At 37.1% G+C, this 19348-nt stretch overlaps 1 protein-coding gene across 1 annotated transcript in view; it reads left to right on the top strand.

Annotated features, from left to right (window-relative positions):
- Positions 1-14494, top strand: part of atxn10 (ataxin 10) — a 188734-nt gene extending 174240 nt beyond the window's left edge. The window contains exon 11 of the mRNA XM_059978015.1: positions 13762-14494. Coding sequence (XP_059833998.1) covers positions 13762-13946 — 185 coding nt within the window. The 3' untranslated portion in view covers positions 13947-14494. The remainder of the gene's footprint in view (positions 1-13761) is intronic.
- Positions 14495-19348: the final 4854 nt, after the last annotated feature.

The following is a 19348-nucleotide window of genomic DNA, read 5'->3' as shown; positions in this document are numbered from 1 at the left end:
GGAACTTTGGTGCAGAGTAGAAAGTTGGTGTTACTTGTCCAATACTTGTAGAAGCTCATGTTCACTTTGGGCTAAAATTAATTAAGCTTTGTGTAGTATAAATCATGGGAAGCAGGGATGTTTCACTGAAAGCGTATGGAAGTTTGCAGGGTAATTAAAAGTAGTTCATGTAACTTTTACAAGATGAACTGATTACTTAAAAATGAATAGGCTTTCAAGTAATTAGAAATCTCAGCCAACTGAATATACAAATCAAGTTTAGATTAGGAAACAGGACAAGTAAGTCTACAATCAATATTTGTATATAAGCTAATTTATTTATATTTATTATGCTTTTTATTATTGTGTTCTTTATCTTATTGTGTTTTTTTGTGCTGGACTAACACTTAATTCATTCTCCTTTACACTTGAATACTGGAAATGACATTAAACAATCTTGAATCTTAAAACTGTGGTAGCCACAGCTTGGGGAAGTTAGTGCAGACAGAGAATTCTCCAGTCATACCTGAGTAGAAGTTATAAATATAACAAACGTCCATTAAGTAGGTAGAGCACATATCCAAAGCTAGCAAACTCTAGTGATGCAAACATGACATCAAATGATTAACAATGTAAGTCAGAAATTGCCCATTATAAGTCTCCCAGGAACAAGATGGAAAAGGGTGAAGACAGGAAAATCAAAACAATTCTGTACTGCAACTGTTAGAATAGAGAAAGATTATTTTATAAGCTGCAAACTTTTAGCGATTGTAGAACAGCTTGAAACATATTAACATTGTATTTTTCAAGTCCTGAATCAGCCATAGTCATTTATTGTGAATGGTTTTATTGAAACGGAACCCCTTCTTTTGCTATTTGTAAATGGTCAGTGCAGAGTAATTTCAGTTTTCTGTATTGTACTTATCATTGTTTTGGCCTTGTTGTAATAAGGAATTTTTAACATAATATTTATATTCAGTTAAATATTATACCAGATGTTAAAGCAAGAGATTTTATGCAAAAGTCTGTTAGCCCATAAAACTAATCTGACTAGTTGAGTTCCATTTTAGAATGAACCATGTCCATCCCTGTTAACCACACAAGGTGATTCCTGAATCATTTCTTTCTAAAGCCTCTTGTAAACTTTAAGCAGGATTATTTTCTCAAACATGCATCTATGAAAAGTGCAACTAAACTTGCTGAATCTGGACTTGGTTTCCTTTGTGCATTTTTATTTTGTTGTTCATTTTTCAGCATCTAGCCATGAAATGCAGGCTACTGTTTAATGCCCATTCATAACTGACTGACATCGAGCTGAGTGGCTAGCTACGTTACTCTCAGAAATAGTGCCTGCAGTGATTTTGAGAATGCCTCGTTGGTTTGGTGTAATTGCTACCTTTCCTATTTCATTGATTTCAAAGTTGCACACAATCTCCAGTGCCTTCCTAGTACAATGATTATTGTATCTTCATTACTTTGAAACACTTGTTGGGATCACTAAAAATAGTGTATCGTTCAATTATCCATGGGCATAGTTTATTTTGTGCAACTCAAAAACTGAATTAAGTGTTTTCCCCTCTTATATATGATATTCCTGCTCCTGATTTCTATGTCATCATTCTTGTCTTCACTGTCTGAAAATGAATTCTCATATCTCCACTGGAAAAGCTGGCTGACGGAGGTTAATACTTTCATGCCAGATCCTTAATTTTCTGTCATCTAGTCTCAATTCTCTAAACAGTGGAAGTCTACTCAGGACTTGGACATTGCTCCTTTATCTGGGAGTGATAAGTAACACAAAGAACAGTACATGTATGTGAGAGTTCATACTAATCTTCCAAAAAATCATTGTGTCGCAATTCTGCATTTTAATTTTATTAAAATTAAGACAAATAGCAATCTCCTTTACATTCTTATTTCATTGTTTAATTTTAATTTTGATTGAAGTAACGTTCTGCGCCAAACTTACATATTTGTTTTGGTCACTTAAAAGCATCCGATTTCTACAGTCTTACATCCACTGCTATCGTAGTTTTCTTCATCAAGCACAATCTTTAATAAATGTAGTAGAGAAATATTTCTGAAATCACTTTGATCTGGAGCTCCCCAATATACCTCATAAAGTGCGGGACTCTGGTACAACTTTATATAAACACAGAAGTCCCACAAGCCATCACTGCTGATTGCTAGCAATTTCTCCAGCTGCATTGCAGCATTTGACTCATCAATGGAGTGCCAGCTTCCTTCAGTTTCCCAGAAGTTTAGTCAAATTATTATAATCAATCTCTGGTGTTTTAAATTGTTGTTTATTTTTGTAAAAACTTTTATTAGTTTAAATAGCTTTACGTGTTTGTGAATATCACAGAACTTTACAATTATTCATCCTCTTTGAAGTGATAATCCAAGAGACTAGTCCTGGTCTGGGGTTTAGCAGTCTGTTAAAGCAGATGGCAGAGCCTTCTAGTTACAGTTAGACTGTCCTGTAATGCCAATTACTCAAAGCCAACTTCAGATACCTAATTACAACTAGAAAATCTGCTTGGGCAGATGCATGCCTTATTGATAGAGGGATGGTCGTACAAAATAGTTTGCCATTCCCAGGAAATTTTGGGCCCATGGTATATATCCAATTTCCAGGTTTTACAACAAAGAAAAACCTTTAAGCCTTGTAAGATGCTTCAGGGTTTAATTATACTTGGGATGTTTGAGTTATCAGCAAGACCAGCATTTAATATCTGTTCCTAATTGATTTTGGGAAATTGATGACAAACTGTCCATACAATAAAGGAGCTTCGCTCTGCTGGGTGGAAGTTTGACTTGACTTGGCAGCAGTGATGGAGTTGTATTTTCTCATAACAGCAGTACATAACTTGGTTTAGAACTCACATGCAGTGGTGTTCCCATGCAACTGCAGACCTCATTTTTGCTGATGTTAGAGTTTATAGGTCAAAGAAGCTTTGCCATATTGTTGCAAATGATGATACTGCATGGTATGCATTGCAGCTAGAATGTAAAGTGGTGAATCTTTTGCACTACACTGTTAATCCAATTTGTTCCACATTGTCATGTAATCCTCATTTTCCATTGTTGCATTTAGGGTCTGGAATTCCCTACTTAAAATTCTGTCCTCTGAGACTTAACACAATATTCATTTCAAGTAAATCTTTTTTAGAATATTTATCTTCCAGCAGTTCCTCAAATGGCTGTAAATGGAACCAAACTGATAGAGTTAAGAGACTGAAAAGAAAACATCTAGCAAGCTGAAGCTGCTGATGAATTCTGGGATACTACATAGAAAAAGTCAGTTCAGATGCAAATTAGTAAAATAAAAGATTTTGAATGCTTCCTTTGCCTCCTCAGCAAAACATAACAGTAAAATGTTGCCATGCTTCTCTTTGGTTTTCCCATTGAAACTGTCCAGGAAATCATTTTTTAAAAATTATTAAATTTTGATATAAAATGCAAAGTAACGATCAAGTTGTTTTCCTGGATGAGAAGTATTTGCCATGCACAAGCATGGAGTGAACATAGTCTTAATACACTTCTTCGCATCCTAGTCCTGAGTTCTACAGGCAGAAGAAAACTGTGACTTCTTAAAATATTTTTGACATTTCAGCATTTGCTGCATTCTTATGAAGTAAGCTATTTTTTTTGTGAAACTCATTTCACTAACACTATTATTTTTAATTCTTTTTATTTTATTGCAACGGGATTTTCAGATTGTTGTTGGCTCTATGGAGTGAAAATAGCATTCCTTTAGAGCTGTACTAGTTTCTGATAGGCCAGTACAAAATACATTATGAGAAGTAACGGTAAATCAGTTGATACGTTGTAATGGATAGTCACGTCATTGAAGCATTTTTGCCATAATTTCCCCTTGATGGTACATGAAAATCAAACTCTAGTTTATTATCACTATCATATGTCATGAAATTTGTTTTTGCCGCAGTACAATGCAATACATAAAATAGCTAGTGTTTGAGGTTTATGGATTGTTCAGAAATCTGATGGCAGAGAGGGGAAGAAGTTGTTCCTAAAACATTGAGTGTTTGTCTTCAGTCTCCTGTACCTCCTCCCTGATATTAGTACTGAGAAGAAGGCATGTCCTGGTTGATGAGGATTGTTAATAATGGATGCTACTTATTTGAAGCATCACCTTTTGAATGTTTCCTTGAAAGTGGGGAGGCTAGTGCCTATGATGGAGCTGGTTGAGCTTAAAAGCCTCTGCATTGGCACCTCCATACCGGATGGTGATGCAACCAGATAGAATGTTCTCCACAGTAGATCTGTAGAAATATGTTAGAGTCTTTGATGACATACCAAATCTCCTCAAACTCCTAATGCAATATAACCACTGTTGTGCCTTCTTTGTAATTGCATCAATATGTTGAGCCCAGCATAGATCTTCAGAGATGTTGATACCCAGGAACTTGAAACTGTTCACCCTTTCCACTGCTGATCCCTCGATTTCCCCTTTCTGAAATCTGCTCTCAATTCCTTGGTCTTATTAATGATGTGACACTACTCAACCAGTTGATCTATCTCATTTCTGTACGCCTCTTCATCACCATATGAGATTTTGCCATTAATAGTTGTATCAGCAGAAAATTTATAAAAGGCATTTGAGAGTGCCTTGCCACACTGTCGTGTGTGTAGAGAGAATAGAGCAGCGGGCTAAGCACGCACCTTTGAGATGCACCTATGTTGATTGTCAGCAAGGAGGAAGTTATTTCCAATCTTCACTGACTGTGGTCTCCTGATGAAGAAGTAAAGATCCAGTTGCAGAGGGAGATATAGAGGCCCAGGTTTAGAAGCTTGTAGATTAGCACTGAGGTAATTAATCTGTTGAACACTGAGCTGTAATCAATAAACAGCAGTCTGACATAGGTACTGCTGTTGTCCAGGTAGTCCAAGGGTGAGTGGAGAGCCAGTGAAATTGTATAGCTCGTAGACCTACTATGATGATAGGCAAATTGTATTAAACTTTTTTGTTTATTCCACACTCTTTCTGGAACACTAATTTGTTTATGTGATATTGCTCAGGTTGGTACTTCGGACAACCGATATTATAGGTGACATCATTGGGTTAGTCAACTAGACATACAGTTGTATTCATCGAAACCAAAACACAATAATGGACTTGTCATCTGGGTCTTGAATGAGGTAAATTTAATTCAGAAGAGCATTCTCCTTTCCGGATAATAATGGATAGCTAGGTTCAGGAGGAATTTTGGCATTTTATTTCCAACTTTTCAACCTAGTGTGAATGTTAATGCTTATACATGACTATAAAGTTTTTCTGTTTTATTTATGTAACGTGATTATTTCACTGTACTTTCCAGAGGATAAAAAAAATGAACATGTACAGAAACCAAGGTAACAAAACAGGAAATTCATTTCATCAAATGCATATGTGAAAGGTTCATCAAAGATTTAGAAATAGCATCATACACAGTGGAACTATTTGCTTTCCAGATGAGAATTGTTAATATGTTTTGAACCAATCAAGATGGCAGTTGATAAGACAAACATCTCAATGAAAGTATACATTAAGATAGAATAACTTCGTCAGTAGGATATATCAATCATGATAAATAAAAATGTTACATAAAAAGTTTTTGATCAAATGCCAGTAGCAAAGATTATGATCTTCAGTTGACTTCCCACATGTTGTGGAAATCTTCATGTTTGTTTTGACTTCCATTTTGTTGTCTGGAACATATAGAATTGTGTTGATAGATGAACTGAATGTTACATTGATGCAAAGGTATTGATCATGAGAAACATTAGGAGAAAGAAACACACAACATGTGAAAATATCAAACTGCTGTTCAGCTGTTTCCATCAACACAATGGTGTTGTCTTTCTACCACCTTCCTCATTGGTTCTTAATGTCTGTCACACTTTGAACAAATGAGTCTCCATAATTTTGTTTTAAATTAATGTTTCTATTCATTTCTGCTCAAAGTTCCATTCATGGCAGAATTATTGATTTCAAATAAAATTTGCTGATCAGGTTCAGGAGGAACTTAGGGACCTTTTTTTGTGTTGTTATTCTGCTGTGAATACTAACTAATTCCTTTAGTTGACTGATACATGTCTTTGAGTGTTTTAAGGACAGGAACCATCTCCTTCATGCATTGGATAATGCCCCCAGATTTGCTGGTGTTATCCACATCTGTGGAAAAGAAAATGATCTTGTGCTAATGAATTTCTCATTGGCCCAGAAGGATTTGTATGTTTTCTGCTTCCTAATACTAGTAATATTGATCTTATGCATTTGGTAAATTCAAGTACTTTTAGATAGCAAGCAAGTATATTTTCTGTTGAATTCTTTCAAAACTTCAGCAACAATAGTATTATCTCTATTAATCCTACTTATGTAGAGTATGTCCTCCCCAATATCTTTCAGATACTTTCTGCTGTAACCTGTTTAAATCCCCAACTGGTGCAAATTGGCTCAAATCTCCATAAAAGCATTCCTCTGTTACTCTGTGAGAATCTTGTTGCCTTAAGTATAATCTATATTCATGTGTTCTTAACAAGCACAAAAAATGTAATTTGATGGTGAGCTGTAAAGGCCAGCCTTGCTAAAATTTTAGCACAGTGAAATTCAAATGGTAAACTCAGATTGCTATGCCAAGCCTCATGTTAAAATAGACTTAAGTATTAGTCGTCAAAGACCTGTTTTACAACATTCCCCAAAAACATTGTATAAACCTTCTCACATAGTTGAAAGCATTTGTGAAGATAGCCTTAAGAAATGCTACCATTTTCTATAATTGCCTTTCCTCTGGGGAATTCTTGCTTTTCCATAATGTGAAATCTCAGACTGAAAAAAAGTAGAACCTTTGAAGATTTTAAATTTTGAAAGAAATAGTACAAAGTGTGGTACAAGACATAGAATCTGCAGTACTGATCGTTTAAAAAAATTTACAGCAGTCATTTGTTATTAGATTTTCTGGTATATACAGTACATTAAGTGGGATTGTTTGTGTTTTCCTATTTTTGCTTAATCCAGTTAAACCTTCCTTTATATAAGGTGCTCACTGCAAGAGATGGCACTGTTTATTTACATTTTTCTGAATTCATATTATTATTTTGTAAAGCCAAATCAAAATTTTGAATTTTTTTAAAATGAGTCTTGTAGCATTTAATTTTATTTGACTTGATTTTAGTCTAAGTTGTTGTAAGTATTAAACTTATCAAGACCAAGTACATATGGCTTTATTCATTAGGGAGAGTTGCACATAAAGAGTGTAGGATTTTAGTTAGTTATTAATCAGTATATAATATTTTTACTGTGGCTGGGGACAAAAAAAAACTCTCGTTTTATATTTCATAAAAGAAATAAGCTGAACAATTTAAAAAGCATCCAATCTTAGTTAAGGTGAACTTTAGCTAAGCTTTTTGGTGTTATCGTGGTGATTACAGAAGCTATGCCATTCGTGAGGACTTTGGAAAGGCAACATGAAGAATCAGATCTCCATCCCTAGAGCTATCCAAAATTTATCATTTATAGAGTGTGCTCTTTTCCCATTTTTTGTGCATGCAAAAATAAATGTTTCCTGTTTAAATATGAATCTGAACGAAAATTTAACTTAGTAGCATAACGCTTAGAACATAGAGCAATAATGTCATCGTGACAGGCCCTTTGGCCCATGATGTGCCAAATTAATTAAACTAATGACAATTAATCCCTTTAGCCTGAAGGTGGTACATATCCCTCCATTCTTTACATGTACCTATCCAAAAGCCACTTAAGCCTATGCATCATATGTTCCTCCATGACTACCCCATCAGTGCATTCCAGCCCCTCACTACTCTTCATGTAAAAAAACTTGCCCCCACATCCTTTGAACTTACCTCTTCTTGCATTAAATGCATGTCCTTAAGTATTAGACATTTTGGACCTGGGAAAAAGATAATGGCTGTCTAATCTAATCTTGTAATTTTGTAAACTGCTATCGGGTCTCCTCTTTCCTTCTGGCACTCCAGAGAAAACAATCCTTGTTTGTTCCACTTCTCCTTTTAGCCCATGCCCTCTAATCCAGATAAACCTCTTCTGCACTCTCTCCAAAGCCTCCACATCCTTCTTATAATGGGGTGACTAGAAATGAATGTAGTTTTCTAGATGCCGCTTAACCAGAGTTTTACAAAACTGCAACATAGCTGTACTCTTCATCTTAACGTCTTAATTAATAAAGACAAGCATACTATATCACTCTGTCAACTTCTGCAGTCTCTTTCAGAAAGCTCTGCACTTGGACCCCAAGATCCCTGGGTAGAATGCTGCTAAGGACCTGCCATTAACTATGTGCTGTCCCTTTACATTAGATCTCCTGAAACGCAAAACCGCACACTTATCCAGATTAAACTCTTGTCTGTCTTTTCTCTGCCCATATCCACAACTGATCAATATCCCACTGTATTCTTTTGCAATCTTCTACATAATCAACAATGCCATCAGTCTTTGTATTTTCTGCAAACCTACTAACCCACCCATCCACATTTTCACCCAAGTCAAATGTCACATTTATATTCATCTCAATTTGCATGCATTCTGATGTGCAAATGTATCCATTGGCATTAAATTTCTTGTACCGAACAAAGAGTATTAGGTAACTGCATCATTTTTGTTGCATCATTCAGCCTCTTACATATTTCATTGCTGTTATAGCTAGTTTTGTGAGACAAAAGCCAACTGATAGGTAACTGGCAAGACCTGGTCATGTTCTCTTTTAAGCATTCTTGTAATTTTGAGGATACTTTCTTTTAATGCCTAGTGTTTTTTTGTGTGGAAGGATTTGTGGTGAACTCACTATTGTATCGTCATTATCATCATCATCATTGGTGTAATTTTGTTTGGCAAAGTGATTTGTCAACATCAACATAAAAGTTTGGCTGATCACTTCCACCTTAAATATAGTTTATTAGTATTCAATGCAGTGCATTTCATTGTGGCCGCAATAGCAGTTTTGAAGCTATTTCCTATTCTCCCTTTCTAATATTAACTGAAGATGTTATTAATCTATGAATCTTAGGACATACACTGTTTAAAAAAACGGAAGTGACAATGAAATGCTTGCTTTGCAAAATTTTTAACGCCGCTGTAGCTATTTCTGTGTACTTCAATCACATAAAAGAACAAAAAAGTACAGACTTTCATAACCCAGTGGCCAGTGTGTGGATTTCATACCTATTGTCCTTTAGTGCAATTTCACAAGGATCATAATACTCTTAAATAATGGAATGAGATTGGCCATTGCACTCTAAATAAGAAGCAAGATCATTAAGATAACCCCACAATTGTAGTAATGGTTTTACAATGAATTATGTCAGCAATACAACTCAAAAGCTAAGTTAGCCTTTACTTCAGTCTGCGTACACTACTAAAGCTTTGGAGGGACAATCAGATCCTGTCCATTCAAACTCTCTATTTCTGCTAAACCATTTACAATGAGTAATTTTAGTTACATAGAATTAAATGGCACAAGAATACGCTCTCAGCCAATGATGTCTGTACCAATGGTAAGCTAATTTAAACTAATTCCATCTTCCTCCATCCTCTGCTTTTTCATTTGTCTCTCTAAATGCCCCTGAACCGTTGCTATCATATCTGTTTTCGCCACCTCCGTGGCAGTGTATTGCAGGCACCTCAAACTCTCTGTATAAAAATAAAACTTGTCTTGCAAATATCTCCTTTAAACTGTCTCTCTTTCACTTAAAACCATACCCTCTTTGATATTTCCACCCTGAAGAAAAGACTCTGAACGCCTACCCTTATCAATGCCTCTCATAATTTCATATATTAGGTCACACCCCCCCAACACCCAGCATCCAAAACCATGGAGAAAATAATTCAAGTTTGTCCAACCTCTCCTACAAACAAAAAGTGCTGGAGGAACTCAGCAGGTCAAGCAACATGTATGCAGGGAAATGAGCAGTTGACATTTCGGCTCAAAACCCATCATCAGGATTGGAAAGAAAGTGGGCAGAAGCCAGAATGGTAGGAAGAAGGAAGATGGGGGAGTGATGGGAGAAGCTTGAGGTGAAGAGGTAAAGGGATGAAGAAGGAAAATGATAGGACACTTCCAACCGATTTATATCTTCTGACAACCTTCTTCACTATCCTCAGCTCTCAATTTTTTGCAGTATCTGCAAATTTACTAACCAGCACATCAATGCTTTCATCCAGATCATTTATATATCACAGAGATCCCAGCACTGAACACCACTGGTCATAGATCTCCAGTCAGAATAACACCCCTCCATTACTTGGCCTGTCTTTCATGGCCAAGTAAATTTTGAATCTAATCTATCAAGTCTCTGAGAATCCTATGAATGTTAATCTTCTGGATCTGCCTACCATATGGGACCTTTCTGAATACTTTACTAAAGCCCATGTAAAGAATATTCACTGCCTACCTTTTCTGCCACCTTAAAAATCTCAATCAAGTTTGTAAAACATGACTTCCTCGCGCAAAGCTGACTATCCCTAATAAGTCCATGCTTTTCCAGACGTGCAAAAATCACATCTCTAGAAGTCTTCAGTGATTTCCCTACCTCTGACGTAAAGAAAAACAGCCTGTAGTTTTCTACTTTGTCTCTGTTGCCCTTCTTAAGCAGGGGCCTACTATTGGCTATTCTCCAGTCCTCTGGGATCTTGCTTCTATCAATAACCCAGGATAGATCCCATCAGGCCCTGGAGACGTATCCACTGTTCTTCAAAAGGCCCAACAGCACCTCGACCACTTTGATATCCACATGCTTCAGATCTGAGCAAAATCCTTCCTGATCTCTCTCTCTTCTGTGTCCTTCATAATGAGTACTGACGTGATTTGTCAATTCAGTAATAAATAAACTGAAAGTGAATCCAAGCACTTTGCACATGCCAGATCTCATTGAGATTTAACATCTTTGTTTGTGGACTCCGTAGCTAATTTGTTCATCCTTTTGCATTGTGCCACCTTTACACATGTCGAGACTTAGTCTTAGAACATAATCCCTCATGTGACAGCTTTCCTTAGCTTCCCAGATGAAGAATATTGTTATAGACTGGGAGTTACATTTCTTTCCTGATTATCTGCCTTCTCAAACATCACCCTCTCAGTGTGCATGTGATACCTTGGGCCCCCTTTCAGGCACAGTGCATTTGCATGCAATGAACAAAAGAGCCATTTAAGTTGATGTTTAAGAGTTCTTTTATAGTTTTTGCATGTATATGGAATGTAATCACCCTAAATAGTATCTCACAGTAACAGAACGAAAGCAAGAAAATTCTCTTCAATGAAGTGACGGTGTAGGATGGGGCGGGAGGGGGGGGGAGATGGGGGAGGGTGAATTTCCTACGTGTACTAAATCACAGCTTGCAGAAACAAACTGCAACCAAATGTGCCCTGAATTGAGGGATTAATTGTTGTGTTTCTGTTAAATTTATCTATTTTTTTGTTGCTATGCTACAGACTGGTTTAAATCATTAACAGTATTAGCAGCCAAGGTTTCTTGGCTTTTGAGTGCACCTCCCTCTCTGAGAACAATCCGTTTCCATGGTGTTTCATTATCCTAAATTCGTAAGTTGGCTAAAATGTTTCACAAATGGCTTCTAACAAATCAATGAAAATGGAACATTCATTTCCAATTTTTCTTTAAACCATTCATTTCTTGTCATTTGTCTATATTTCTGTTTAAATTAAAGATGTTTTTCTGTGGAGAGCCTTCGGCTTTCTTTAACTTCTTTTTCATACCTCTTTCAAGTATGACTGTTGAATAGCAATCTCACCCATTCTTACCAAAGATCTATTGTAAATATAATATGACTTGTTTATTTTTTTTGAATAAGAGAATTAAATCAAACCTAGATCTATATCCTGCCAGCTTGAACTCTTGTGTATTTATTCCATTCTGTAGAGTAGAAACGAACAGGATCATGGCCTAGCTTGCTGTAACCGTGGAAACATTAGTAGCTTTTCATGAGGCTCAGTACACAATCAGGTGTTCAAGTGTCAGAAGGATTAGGGATTTTCTTTACAATGTGCTTTACTTTTTCCCTGTCAGTGAGCAGATGAACAAGGGGGTAATGTGAATATTAGCTTGAACTTCCTTTAATCCCTTGTAGCACTTGTGTTCTTCTGGTGGCGCTCAGAGTGATCCAGAGGCCTGTTTAATGCAATGCATTAACAAGCAGCCTCATGTCTATTCATGACCTGTTTTGTTGAAACATGGGTGCTTAAAATGTGAGGAAACTGATGAAGGTGTTCAGTGTTTGGATTTCTAAATAAAATCAGCCAAAGGCTACAGGAATTGATAAAACATAGCCAGGTTTCCATGCCCAATTTCTGCTCTCTTTATATTAGTTTGTGTACTGAGTTGCCAATCAGTTGCTATGATTCCACTGGAATGTTTAGTTATTGTTTATGAAGTATTACTGTTTTGTAAAAGGAGAATAAAGCTATGAAGATGCAAATTATCTGCAGTGAAAGTTAGGTCAATGCTGGGAAACGGGATCAGTTCCTGCAGTGATCCATTTGTTAAGCATTCAGGAAGAATACTTGATACACTAAGTTTGGTACTGCTCATTGTTGGTAGTTTCTGTCTAACTAGGTGGTTAAATCAGTGAAATGGTGTTAATATCTGTGCTTACAGATAAAGGAGTATGTGCATTCTTATTTATTTGCTGACTTGTACACTCATGTCAGTTGAAGAAGACATAATTCACAGATGTACATGTGAGACTTTTGCCTGACTCTCCCTTCGAGCTTCTTGCAGAGGATAAAACATCTTGATTTATTACTACACCCTCAGCCCTCTTTCTGGGGCTGTTTGCATTAGTCACAGTGCCAGTTAATTTCCGCAGTTGACCAGAGTAAGTACCACTGATTGATTGTACATTTTGAGAGCACAATCTGCACCATAGGGCTTGTAGTTCAACCATAACTCAGCCATAAAATGTTAACGTGTAGAGGCACAGCAGTTCAGAAGAACTGAAGGAGAACTTGGACTTACTGCACTATAAGGAAAAGCCAGCAGTGAACTGAGTTCACTCCCTCAGACCAATAGACGTATAGCTTGATGGAAGATTACTTCAGGGATTTGACTTTGGCCCAATCTTTTTAAAGCTGGTACAGTCTCCTCCCAGGGAGAACTGGGGAAATACTTAGGGATTTTGAAAGCTCACGTTTAGCACCCTATATTTAGTAAAATCCAATATCTTTCATATGTTCTGGATTTTCAGCTGCAATTTAGTCTTAAGGTGAGGCAGTCCATCCCATAACATATGTTTCATTATATTAATATTTACCACCATACTTCCTCTGAGAAGAAACTCAGAGGCATCGCTTGGATCTGCAGAAAAGTCTGGTGGATCCTGAGAAGTCAACTGTGACTTGCTATAGGCATGACTATAAGAAATGTAGATATTTCCAAATTGGGGAATGGAGTGAATAATAGGCCCAATCAAAGAGCAACCATGGTACTGCAGATCATCACAATGCTCATTGTCTCCTGTAAGGCTGTCATAGACAACTGTGCATATTATAAATTGTGGGGAATTTATTGCATTGTTGCCTTTGGTTGTTAATGTGTTTGACCTTGTCTGAATGCCACAAGATCATTGAACAATGTTGTATCTAGTTCATCTGGGTACATCACTTTAGTTTTTTTTTGAACGTGTATTAAAATTGCTCTGTTGATTCAATAGTAATAGAATTACCAAAGTAAACAATTTCAAATCTGCATCAAGATGTTGCTTTACTTCATATTCCTTAACTCCATCCACCATAGTTGTGAGCCAGTGGGCAGTTTTTACTATCCGAATCCTTACAGAACAGAATACGGAGAATCAAGAAGTGATATCCCAGATGGTACGTCAAGGTGTAGCAGATAATGCTGTGCTAAGCAGCATGGGATTACAGGTGCAAGAGCAAAATGGAAAACTTTACGTCAAGTCGCAGGAAAAGTGTGGATAGCTGCATGGAGAGAATCATTTGCTGGAAAATATTTTGACAACGTGGATCCATTTTCCCAGTCATTTGGCACACCAAGAGGAAAATATACATGAACAAGATGAAAGCAGTGATGGAAAATGGTTCTTTGTTTAAAATACATAGTGTTATTTATTTCTCCCTCTAGATAGTCAACAATCTGGTATCAAGAGTCTCACAGTCCTATGATATGCAGGTTAAGAGTGACTGGTGATAAGTATGTTAACTATACACGAGAATAATTATCTTCAATTTATCCGGATTGAATTCTGATTAGACAATAATGTTCTGAATTATATATAATTAAACGTGGGTATAAAAATTGATTTGAGTTTCTGCAAACTCATTTCAAACAATAAAACACAGAACATTTCACAAAGATGCTGATTAATGTAGAAAGCTAAATCAGAAGTATTTCTGTACTTGAGTGAGATTTGAACTTGTAGGGCGATGTTAGCATTTTTTCAAATTCACACAAAATATTTTGTCAGTAATACAATGAAACTGAGTGTGATGATCTCAAGAATTAAATGCTGTTATCATTCAAGGAGACTATTTTCATTCATAGTCGAGTTGTGCTTATAATTATTCAGTATAAATGTATTCACTTATAAATATTTAATCAAAGTCTATCAACTATTCATTCTTTACAATAACTGTTGCCATTATTGAAATATAATATTGTTGTGCTAAATCCCATATTCTAAACAAAGTTGGAGGAAGGTTTCAGTAGTTCCACCTGCTAATCAGATTTAGGTGAGTAATAAAGCCTTGTAAATTGGATATTTTGTTGCAGGACAGTTTGATATGTAAGGATCATTGTGATAGTTAAATATGTTTTCAGGTTTAGGGTTTAAGATAGTGCCTGTAATTATGCAGTAGAATTGTAAAGGGGGTTTGGACAGAGAACCTGAAATTGCTGAAAATGGTGGAGGCAAGATAGATAAGGTTCTCTCTGGCTATTATAAGAGGATTGAAAAACTGAAAATATCCTGTGTGTGAATCATTCCCACATACACAGACTCTTCTCTCATTCCATTTCCCACTGAGCCCTTCCTTCTCTGCTGCCTTTTGCTGCGGCCTCTGCTCTTCTCTCATCCCCATTATACCTCACAGCAACTTCTGCCTCTGTTCATTTCCACCACCCCTGCCTGACCCGGTGTTCTTGAGGGAGAGGGAGATAAATGATCTGCAGTGCTGTGAATGATATTGCTCAATATGAGAGTGTGGTCAGGGACATTAATGAGGGGAAGGAATGGTGAGGGACTAGGACATTATAACAAAAGAATAGGAGCAGGAGGCAACCATCTGGGTCATAGAGCATGGTTAATTTGGATGTGGGCTCAGCTCCGCCTCCCTGCCTTTTCCCCATAACCCTTAATTCTTTGGTTATGTGAAAATCTACCTAACTGAGTCTAAAATATTATTTAATAAGGTGGCCTTTACTGCTTCATTGGGCAGAGAATTCCACAGATCCACTATTCTGTGGAAAAAGTAGTTTCTCCTAATCTCTATCCTAAATCTGTTCTCCCGAATCTAGATGCTGTTCCCCTTAGTTCTAGTCTCACTTACTAGTAGAAATAGCTTTCCTGCCTCTATCTTATCTATCTTTTTCATGATTTTATTTGTTTCTGTAAAATCCCCTCTCATTGTAATGAATTCCAGTGAGTATAGCCCCAGGTGACTCAATTTCTCCTCATAGGTTAACCCCCTCATCTCTGGAATCAACCTAGTAAACCTCCTCTGCATCCCCTCCAAAGATGGTATATCTTTCCTCATAAGGAGACTAGAACTGAACGCAGTACTCCAGGTGCAGCCTCACCAGTACCCTGTACAGTTGCAGCATAACCTTTCAGTTCTTCAGTTCATTCCTCTAGCAAAGAAGAACATTCCACTTGCCTTTTTGATAACCTATTATACCTGCAAATAAAACCTTTTGCAATTCATACACAAGCACTAACAAGCCCCTTTGCTCAACAGCATTCTGCAGTCTTGCACCATTTTAAATAATAATCTGAAGGATAGAATGTGAGATGACCATCCTTCTGAAATTCATGGAAGGAATATTTCCATCAGATCCACTATGTACCACCCAATCTTAAGACTGAAGACAATTAAGGAAGGTTCCCACTTCAATGTGTCATCAATGATACAGATAATAACGCTTGCCTTGTTAAAGCTACTGTTATTTCTATCTGTTTAACCAACTGTCTATGAAATGAGCAGAGTGCACTTTTGAAAACGAAAGCTCTTGTTGTATTTGTAGAGTTCTGGATCATTGCTACCACATTTTAAAACTTGACAGACTACAGTATTTCATCATTCTCCTGAAGTCTGCTTGTAGGTGGCTATAAGGTATCAGCTCGTGAGTTAGTCACCACATGATACTGTGGTGTAGCCTCTGACCTGCTACTGTAGCACTGTGTTCACGGTTGATCAGGATGAAGTTTCTGATCAGCGGCAACATTCCTCATAATCTTGACCATGCAACCAAGTTACAAAAGGCAAATTTACTATCACACAAGCTGCATGATTGTTGTCTGATCTTGAATGACCTTCTGTAGAAGTCATCAGTGAATTAGCCAAAGGTCTGTGCCGTCAATGGACAACCAACTGATCTATTTTTAACCTTATTTGTAGATTACTTGCATCAGACAATAGAATTTGAGATGAATGAAACCCATCATTTGATGGTTCAATCCGGGACTGTTAATGCTAAATTTTAAAAACACATACAAAACATGCAATGTTTAGTTTCTGTGATTGCAATGAACTTAATGTATCATTTTCCTAAAAATTATTACAGCTTTTCAAGTGCAAAATAATGTTATGAAACAATTTGACAGTGGATACTTTCTGAGGAATAATTAAACCTAGGTTGAGTGGCATTTGGTCTGGCAAAATTGAATGAATGAGGATCTAGAAAGCAGGTCAAATTTTACATTTAGGATTTCTATTTAAAGTATACAATTATTTTTAATCTAAAGGTTCCTAATTTCTAGCATCTGTTTATTTTCATTAAGATCATAGATTAGTCAATGCTGTTTAATTTATACCAGGCATCCTTCAAATATTCTTGTGCAAAAATGACATCTAGCTACTACTGTTACAACTTACCTTATAATTAAAATCTTTGTTAAAGGGTTATATTTTAAAATCACACTTTTTAGGATTTTTTTGGTTTAAGAAATGAATTCCCTTCTGCTATAGGTGCTGGCTATCTCCTGAAGCCCTGAGGGAGTATACACGCCTTCTGCTATTTGTGTGATAAATTGTCTGAGAAACTCTCACCTCAACTGTGATCCATGGCATGTTTCTACAGTTGGCTCTGCTTTCTATCACGTTTAATGTTGTGAAAATGTTGGGGTTTTTTAATCATCTTTGTTGCAAGTGATAGAAATGCTAGCCATGAAATATCCAGCAGAGAAAAAGGAAAGACTGAAATAAAAGTAAAATGTGGTCGAAATTCAGGTCTAGCCACTTTGAAAGACAAAACCAAATGTTTTGGGTGTGGAGCTTTGATCAGAACTGAAAGCTAAAAGATGAAACCTTTTTGAAAGCTGGTTCAAATGAGTGGTTGTATCTTGTATCCTATTCTGAAAAGCTGTTTATCTCATGTCATGTAATTGCAATGTACTCATTAGCCTTGGTGATTAACAATGATTAAGGGTGAAATTACTTCAGCAATGAGGATATAAAAGAGGTAAACAAGAGGTAGGTAAGATTAAGGAAAAAGACTTAAGACCATAACAGAAATGTAGGCTTGAGTGGCTGTGAAATGGTAGAACATGCAAAGTCTAAGCAACTTGCTGTACATAAAATGGACAGTAGTTTGGAAGAAGTTTTAACTTTCACATGGATTTGAATAAGGAGACTAGTGCATCAGAAATATGAATTGCGTAAGTGTTTGGAATAGTTATGTTCTCTAGCTGTCAATGTCAACTCAAGGCAAAATTGTTTACAGTTCCAGTACACAAGTATAAACAGAATAATTGTTACCCTGGATCTGATACAGCACAAAAAAATACACAATAGGATAAAGAGCTCAATAATAACAATAAAAAAACTACAATAAATATAAATACATTAGATAGCTTATATACATAAGATTGATTGTATGTCCCTAAGTGATGCCAGACACAGGATTGTCTGTACGTAAGCTGACTGAAAGGAAAAGATAAAGTAGTGGTAGTTAGGGTGTGGAGGGGTGGCTTAATAGGTGGAGCAGTTGATCAGCTTTACTGCTTGAGGAAAGTTTTTGAGTCTGGTGGTCCTGGCATGGATGTTATGTAGCCTCATTCCTGATGGGTGTGAGACAAACAGTCCATGAGCAGAGTGTACAGGATCCTTCATTACGTTCCTGGACCTTTCCCAGCATCTTTCTGTATGTATGTCCTTGACTGCAACTAGGCTGGTGCTGGAGATGTAATCGACAGTTTTAACTACCCGTTGTAGAACCTTCCTGCCCATTGCAGTCATGTGTACCACACAGTGATGCTGCTTGTTAGGATGCTCTTACTGCACATCTGCAGAATGATATGGATATACTGTAGATGTGCATAGTCCAGCTCTCTTCAGCCTCCTCAGAAAGTTGAGGAGTTGGTGAGCTTTTGTGATTGTGTGGAATGTGTTCTGGGGCCATGAGAGTGTGTGAGGGGTGCACTCCCAGGAGTCTGAAACTGCTCTCAGTTTCCACTGATGTGCCACAGATGGAAAGAGAGGTGTGAGGGTGTGAGTTGGCCTAAGGTTGATAATTATTGCCTTTGTCTTGTTGATATTGAGGGGAAGTGGTTATTTGCCTGGCACCAGGCCTCAAGCTCTTCCAACTCCTCTCCGTAGGCCATCTCATCGTTGTTAGTGATGAGCCCCAGCACTGTTGTGTCATTGGCAAATTTGACAATGTGATGATTTGGGCATTTGGCTATGCTATCGTGTGAGCAGAATGTACAGCAGTGGGCTCAGCACACAGCCCTGGGGAGCATCCGTTTGAGAATGATGGGGAGGGAAGAGCGGTTGTGCATCCTGATTATCTGAGTTCTGTTGTTCCGGAAGTCCAACGCCCAGTTGGTATTTAGACCAAAGAGTAGGAGTATTTTTACCAAGGTCTGTGGACAATCATGTTGAATGCTAAACTGAAATCTAGAAACAGAATTCTGACATAAGTGACCTAGTTTTCTAAGTATGTCAGGGCCACGTGCACGACTGATGCTATGACATCTGTTGTAGAACGGTTCTGTCAGAAGGCATAATGGTGATTGTCCAATGTGGCAGGAATGGAGTTTTTGATATGTGCCTTTACCAGCTGTTCAAAGCACTTCATGATGATTGGCCACAGGTCAGTAGTCATTTAGTTCTGAAGGTGTGGAGCTCTTTGGTAAAGGGATGAG

The sequence above is a fragment of the Hypanus sabinus genome, chromosome 8, assembly GCF_030144855.1.
Source record: "Hypanus sabinus isolate sHypSab1 chromosome 8, sHypSab1.hap1, whole genome shotgun sequence".
In the NCBI taxonomy this organism is placed as follows: domain Eukaryota; kingdom Metazoa; phylum Chordata; class Chondrichthyes; order Myliobatiformes; family Dasyatidae; genus Hypanus; species Hypanus sabinus.
This window is presented reverse-complemented; position numbering and strand designations above follow the sequence as displayed.